This window comes from Portunus trituberculatus, chromosome 6 (assembly GCF_017591435.1).
Source record: "Portunus trituberculatus isolate SZX2019 chromosome 6, ASM1759143v1, whole genome shotgun sequence".
In the NCBI taxonomy this organism is placed as follows: domain Eukaryota; kingdom Metazoa; phylum Arthropoda; class Malacostraca; order Decapoda; family Portunidae; genus Portunus; species Portunus trituberculatus.
Genome location: NC_059260.1, coordinates 1,416,455 through 1,423,796, shown reverse-complemented (window position 1 = coordinate 1,423,796; position 7,342 = coordinate 1,416,455). Strand labels below are relative to the sequence as shown.

General features: G+C 44.2%; 1 protein-coding gene across 2 annotated transcripts; it reads right to left on the bottom strand.

Annotated features, from left to right (window-relative positions):
- Nucleotides 1–543: 543 nt before the first annotated feature.
- Nucleotides 544–7,125, bottom strand: LOC123517559 (probable ATP-dependent RNA helicase DDX47). 2 transcript variants are annotated; one of them, XM_045277785.1, is made up of 11 exons: nt 7,091–7,125; nt 6,356–6,442; nt 5,273–5,366; nt 4,516–4,680; nt 3,801–3,967; nt 3,577–3,696; nt 2,978–3,094; nt 2,029–2,252; nt 1,512–1,644; nt 950–1,078; nt 544–795 (listed from the first exon to the last, which is right to left on the bottom strand). In XM_045277785.1, the coding sequence occupies exons 1-11, from the start codon at nt 7,112–7,114 to the stop codon at nt 643–645; spliced, it is 1,413 nt and encodes a 470-aa protein (XP_045133720.1). In that variant the 5' UTR covers nt 7,115–7,125; the 3' UTR covers nt 544–642. The 2 variants fall into 2 exon arrangements, with proteins under 2 accessions (XP_045133720.1, XP_045133730.1); XM_045277795.1 differs by lacking the exon at nt 7,091–7,125 and having other exon boundaries at nt 6,356–6,460.
- Between the last annotated feature and the right edge of the window lie 217 nt (nt 7,126–7,342).

Genomic DNA, 7,342 nt, shown 5'->3' with positions numbered 1-7,342 from the left:
CACAATTTTATGGTGTACATACATCCACTTGCGTGAAACACTTTGAGAACTATTAAGCTTTTCAAACTTAACTAAAGCTTGCCAAAAATTGAACTGAAAACTTAACAAAACTTTCCTTAACTTCAAGAAACAAATCATTAAACTTTTTTCTAAACTTAAACTGAAACCTGAACAAAATTTTCCATAACTTCACAACACAAACAAAACTTCCCTAAACTGTCTTTCAATTCAGAACACTATTGAATAACTAGCCACTTCACCAATAGCCATTAACCCCTTAAGCACCATGACACATTTCCATATTCATCCTGGTGACTATACAGCTTCAGAAACTCATGTAGGGGGTTAAAATAGTGAAGACTGTGGCCATTAACCTTCTGACCTCCATAGACCCTTGCTAATGTCAATAAAATGGTCTAATAGTACACAAATCTCAAGGTAAAATGTGTCCCAGTACAGAAGGGGTTAGAGAGAGAGAGAGAGAGAGAGAGAGAGAGAGAGAGAGAGAGAGAGAGAGAGAGAGAGAAAAAAAAAAAACAAATCTTTGAAAACTCATCATTAAAACTTTATTGGACCAAAGAACCAGAAAAAAATAAATAAATAAACAAATAATTATCTCCTCTTCCTTATTCCCCTTTATCATTATTTCCTCCCTTTAAACTTCTTTTTGTTGTTGTTTTTGTTGTTCTTGTTCTTAATGCGGTTCCTTATTCCCAGGCTCTCCTCTTCATCATCATCATCAGGTCCCCTCTTCTTCCCTCTCCTCCCCCCCTTCTCGTCCAGCCTGGCCATCTCCTGCAGGGGTGGAAGAGGGGAGAAATGAGAGGGGAGATGGTGGGAGGGGAAAGGTGAGAGTGGGGAGATAGGAGAGAGATGTGAGGGGAGAAGTGAGAGGGAAGAGGGGTGTGAGGTGAAAACACACACACACACACACACACAAAACACTCACAAGCTTAGCGAATCTCTCTGCCTCGGCCACTCTCTCCTCCAGCACCATCACCTCCTCCTTGACAGCCGGGTACACCTCCAGGCGGGTGTTGAGCAGCTCCTCAATGCGCTGGTACACCTCCACCTCGTACTGAAAGGGGGGGAGGGGGCAGGGGTCAGTGGGGGAAGGGAGGTAGAAATGGGAGGGTGGGTGTAGGGGTGTTGTTTGTGAAGTGGATCTAGTTTTGTTGTTCAAGGAAGTTTGTTTATTTATTTATTTATTTTTTTCTGTCTGTCTGTCTGTCTCTCTCTCTCTCTCTCTCTCTCATGTTAAATCTCTCTTTTCTTCAATGTTCCCTCCAATCTTACGAGTTAAAATAGTCAGTCTCTCTCTCTCTCTCTCTCTCTCTCTCTCTCTCTCTCTCTCTCTCAAGACAGGTAAACCTTTCTCAGCTTCTATTTGTAACTTCTCAACAAGTAAGAAAGAAAAAAAAAAAAAAAGAAAAGACAGACAGAGAGACAGAGAGAGAGAGCCTAACAAAAAATACACCACAATCACCACCACCACCACCACCACCACCCACCTGGGACACCAGTGTGATGGCCACCCCCGCCTTGCCGGCCCGAGCAGTGCGGCCAACCCTGTGAATGTAGTTCTTGCTGTGCATCGGAACGTCAAAATTTATCACGTAGTCCACCGCAGGGATGTCCAGGCCTCTGTGGGGGAAATGAGGGGTGGTGAGGGGAAAAAGAGGATACAAGGGGTGGTGAGAGGAAAAAAAAGAGGGGAAATGAGGGGTGGTGAGGGGAAAAAGAGGATACAAGGGGTGGTGAGGGGAAAAAGAGGGGTGGTGATGGGAAAAGAGGGGAAATGAAGGGGTGGTGAGGGGAAAAAGAGGATACAAGGGGTGGTGAGGGGAAAAAATAGGGGATATGAGTGGCAGTGAGGGAAAAGAGGGGAGAGATGGAAATGAGGGGGAATAACAGTAAAAAAAAAGAGGAAAATGACAGGAAATAATGGGGAGAAAGAGGGGAAAAAAGAAGGAACAATAACAGCTGATAAAAAAAAAAAAAAAAAAAAACACACACACACACACACACCTGGAAGCAACATCAGTGGCCAACAAGATCGACCTTTCCTTGGCCTTGAACTTGCTAAGGGCGCCGAGTCTCTTGTTCTGCGTCATCTTGCCGTAGAGAGGGATGGCGGTGAAGCCGAGGTTTCTGAGCATGAGTGCGGTGCGGAGCGTGGACAGCTGGGTGGCACAGAAGATGATCACCGCTTTGTTCCCTATCTCGTTCAGAATGTGGACCAGGTACAGGTGCTGCGGAGGAGGTGTGCTGTGGATTAGTGGTGGTGGTGGTGTTGTGTAGGTTAGTGGTGGTGGTAGTGGTGCTGTGGTGTGGATTAGTGGTAGTGCTGGTGGTGCAGTGGTGGTGGTGGTGGTGTGGTGGTGTAGGTTGGTGGTGGTGGTGGTGGTGGGTGATTAGGAAGGGAAGAGAAGGGAAGGGAAGAGGAGAGGAGAAGGGAGAGAGAGAGAGAGAGAGAGAGAGAGAGAGAGAGAGAGAGAGAGAGAGAGAGAGAGAGAGTATAGGTAAAGTTAGGTCAGATGGTGGTAGTAAACAAACTATACTATCAAACAAACAAACAATAAAAAGAAATCAACAAATAATTAAATCAACCCCCTCACCAAAACAAACAAACAAACAAACAAACCCTCACCTCATCAAAACAACAACCAAACAAACAGTAAACAAAGAAAAAAAAAAACTCAACAGAAAAAACTCAAAAAAACAAACAAGGACAAACAAGACAAACAGGAAAACAAGGACTTGCAAACAGGACAAACAAAACTCACAGGACAAACAAACAAGGACAAACAAGATCAAACAGGACAAACAAGACAGCAAACAAGGACAAACAAGACAAACAAGGCAGCAAACAGGACAAACAAGACAAACAATACAAACAAGGACAAACAAGACAAACAAGGACAAACAAGGCAGCAAACAGGACAAACAAGACAAACAAGGACAAACAAACCCTCACCTTGTGTTTGCATGGTACAAACAACATGTACTGCTTCAGTTTGGAGACCGTCTGGTACTTGGACGACACCTCCACCTTCACCGGATCCTTCAGGTGGGCCCGCTGCAGCTTGTTCACCTGGGGGGAGGGGAAGTATTCAATTATTAGGGAGGGGTGGGGGCAGGTGAGTGTAGATTTATTAAGGGAGAGGGGAGAGGGGAGGGGTATAGAGGGATAGGTTAGTATAAAAATTGTTAGGGAGAGGGAGGGAGGGAAAGGGAGGGAAGAGGGAGGGGAGAAGGGAGAGGTTGGGAGGGGCAGGTGAGCATAGAACTATTAGGAGAGGAGGGAGGGAGGGAGGGAGAGGGGAGAGGGAGGGTATGGAAAAATAAATAAATAAATAAAAAAGCAGTTAAGGGGATGACACTATTAAGAGAGGTAAATAAACTATGAAGCACTGTTAAGGGGACCACTGAAGGTGTGGCACTGTTAAGGGGTACCACTATGAAGGGGTGTGGCACTGCTAAGGGGTACCACTATGAAGGGGTGTGGCACTGTTAAGGGGTACCACTATGAAGGGGTGTGGCACTGTTAAGGGGTGGCACTGTTCTGGGGGGCACCTTGCTGGTCATGGTGGCAGAGAAGAGCATGGTCCTCCTCTCCCTGGGCAGTTCCTTCAGTATCTTGTCCACCTCCTCCTCGAAGTCCAGGTTCAGGATGCGATCTGCCTCGTCCATCACCTGCCGGGGGGATGAGGGGAAAATGAGGGGAAATGAGGGGGATAGAGGGGAAATGACATCCCCATAAACCTCCAACTACCCCCCAAACACCCCCAAGAACGCACCAGATACTTGAGTGCCTTCAGGTTAAACCCCTTAGTCTTCTGCAGGTGGTCCACGAGGCGGCCCGGGGTGGCCACGATGAGGTGCGGACGCTTGGCCAGCTCCACCGCCTGCTGTGTGATGTCCATGCCTCCCACCACCACCACGCACGTCACCCCCACCGCACGGCCTGGGGAGGAGGGGTGTTAGCATGTCTGTGCTGTGGTGTATATTAAATCAAAGTAAACACACACATACACACACGCAGACCACTCAAACACCACAGAAAACTCTATCAAACACCTTTCCACACCACCCAACACCCTTATATACCACACAACACCACCAGAACACCCTGACACACTCTTAAACACCACCAAACACTCTTCCACACACACAAAACACCACACATCTTTAAAAAAAATGCTTTCAAATATCACAAAACCCTCTTCTACACCCCTTAAACACTCTAAAACACCTCTAAACACCACAAAACACTCCTAAACACCACCAAACCCCCCAAAACCTCTTAAACACCATAAAATACTCCCAAACACCATCAAACATCCCTTAAACACCACACAACATTCCCAAGCATTCTTCTGTCTCTAAACACCACAAAACACTCCCAAACACCACCAACATCCCCAAAACACCCTTTAAACACCACAAAACATTCCCAAACATTCTTCCACGCCTCTAAACACCACAAAACACCCCCAAACATCCTCCACACACCCAAGGCATCAAACTGCTCCTTAATCTGGTATGCCAACTCTCTGGTAGGCGTCAACACCAATCCAAACAGCCTCTGGGGTCGGGCAATCAGCGCCTGCAGCAGCGGCAGACCAAACGCACCAGTCTTCCCTGAACCAGTCTCCGCCAGGCCAATCACATCCTTGTCTGTAAGTACGAGTGTCGATTAGTGCGTTTGTTTGTGTGTTTGTTGGTTTTTTGGATAAGGAAATGCGTGAGAGAGAGAGAGAGAGAGAGAGAGAGAGAGAGAGAGAGAGAGAGAGAGAGAGAGAGAGGGGAAGTAAAAGGGAATAAAGAAGAAAATAGAAGAAAATGAAAGAAAATGTGTCAATAGAGATGGAAATGTAAGGAAAATCTCTCTCTCTCTCTCTCTCTCTGCATAAAGAATAAAGATGGAAATGTAAAGAAAATTCTCTCTCTCTCTCTCTTTTTCTTTTACAGTCCCCCTCCTTTCTCTCTCTCTCTCTTTTTCTCATACTGTCTCTCTTTCTTTCTTTCTTTCTTTCTCTCTCTCTCTCTCTCTCTCTCTCTCTTTTTTTTACTCTTTTTTTCTCATACTGTCTCTCTCTCTCTCTCTCTCTCTCTCTCTCTGGTCTCTCTTTCTTATACTCTCTCTTTTTCTCATACAGTCTCTTCCTTTTTCTCTCTCTCTCTTTTTCTCATAATGTCACTTTCTTTTTCTCATTCTCTCTCACTGCTCTCTCTCTTTTTTTTCTCACACTCTCTCTCTCTCTCTTACCCTGCAGTGCCAGTGGTATAGCCTCGCGCTGGATGGCAGAGGGCGTCTTCCACCCGAGCCGCTCACACGCCACACACAGCTCCTCCACCACACCCTGCCGACGGAAGGACTCTGTTAGGATATCTAGGAAGGATAGGATTAAGGTGTCCTATCAGTTGTGTGCATCCTATCCTAACCTTTTCCTGGCAATGTCCTACGATGCCGAGGGAAGGACTATGTTAGGATATTTAGGAAGGATAGGATTAAGGTGTCCTATCAGGTGTGCATCCTATCCTAACCTTTTCCTGGCAATGTCCTACGATCCTTCCTTGTTTCCCTATTCGATGCCACATGTGTGAAGCGACGCTATTGGTCGATGACGGAAGGAGGGAGAAAAAGGGATAATAAATAGAGGAACTGGGAATGATGAGAGAAAGAGATAAATGGAGGAAATGGGAATAAGACGAGAGAGAGAAAGAGATAAATGGAGGAAATGGGACTAAAACAAGACATAACAAATAAGGGGAATAAGAAATAAATCATATTAAAACAGAAACAGGAAAGAATGGATAAGGAAATAGAAGGAGAGGATAGTGAATAAAAGAATAGGAGGAAAATACCATAACACTGGTCACAAATTCACACTTTTCTCTCTATCCACTAATTTATTAACCATTTCCTCCTATGCCCTTATTCATCATCATATTTCCATCCCCTTTTCCTCCTATTCCCCATTCGTTAAATCAGCTGAGTGGAAAAAAACTACGAAGAGGGAGCTGGAAGACGATAAAAGCTGTAGGGATAGCTATATTAAGACAGTGCCATAAATCAACCCAGGGATGTGTATATTAGGACAGTGCCATCCATCATACACCAATAGGAAGAAAACATCGATAAACACTCCTAAAAAAAAACAGAAAAAACGAATTTAAAGGCTAAAAAACATTAATATGATCCAAACATCTCAACAAACGTTCATTAAACCACAATTAACCACAAAACTACCACAATTATCCAATATTTTCTAGTGCCAGGTGGTAGATTAAGGGTCCCTGCAGGTGTGGTGTCAGTGTGGTGAGTGTGGAGGGTGTAATAACCACTCACCAAGTCCTTAAATGTGGTGGTATCCTTCTCACCCTCCGCCATGCTGGTTTGTTTACCTCCGTGTCTTCCTCCTCCTCCTCTTGTGACCTAGAGAGAGAGAGAGAGAGAGAGAGAGAGAGATTATTCCTTACATTTGCATCTCTATTCACATTTTCTTTTCCTTTTTCTTTAATTTCTCTATTCGTTTCTCTCTCTCTCTCTCTCTCTCTCTCTCTCCTGCGACCATCACGAATTTGAGTTTTTAGGTAATTTAAAGAGTTTTTTTTTTGCCGTTATTCATTATTTTCTTTAACAAATGAGTAAAAAAAAAAAGATCTTATCCTCTTCTTTCTTCATTCCTTCCTTCATTTTTTTTCATCCTTTCCTCCTCCTCCTCTTTCTCTTCTCTCGCTTCATTTCTCTTCTTTTCCCTCTCATCTCCTCTATTTCTCACGTTTTCCTTCTACTACTACTACTACTACTACTACTACTACTACTACTACTATACATTTCAGTCTAGGGTATTCTTGGAAGTAGTAGTAGTAGTAGTAGTAGTAGTAGTAGTAAAAATACCTAAAAAAATAACTTAGTGCATCATAAAATTAGAGAAAAATTTACCACTTTAAAGAAAACGAAAAATAAAAATGGGAGACAAAGATAAATTTAAGAAATACATTAAAACGGCACGAGAGAGAGAGAGAGAGAGAGAGAGAGAGAGAGAGAGAGAGAGAGAGAGAGAGAGAGAGAGAGACCTACCTTCCTCCAGCAGCTCATTTGCATCCTTCACCTTTCTGAAATGAAAATAATTACTACTGAGAAGTTACCTGAAGGAGTGGTAGGTAGGTAAAGACCCCCCTCTCTCTCTCTCTCTCTCTCTCTCTCTCTCTCTCTCTCTCTCTCTCTCTCTCTCTCTCTCTCTCTCTCTCTCTCTCTCACACGTTTTTCTTCTTCTCGTATTTTTTTTAGTTTGAGAGAGAGAGAGAGAGAGAGAGAGAGAGAGAGAGAGAG

What these genes read in the sequence shown, in the direction of transcription:
- LOC123517559 (XM_045277785.1), bottom strand. Translation starts at nt 7,114, where the DNA reads ATGCAAATGAGCTGCTGGAGGAAG. An exon ending in AAATGAGCTGCTGGAGGAAG is followed by an intron (nt 6,443 to 7,090) that starts GTAGGTCTCTCT and finishes CTCTCTCTCTAG; the next exon opens with GTCACAAGAGGAGGAGGAGG. An exon ending in CTGCCACCATGACCAGCAAG is followed by an intron (nt 3,095 to 3,576) that starts GTGCCCCCCAGA and finishes CCCTCCCCCCAG; the next exon opens with GTGAACAAGCTGCAGCGGGC.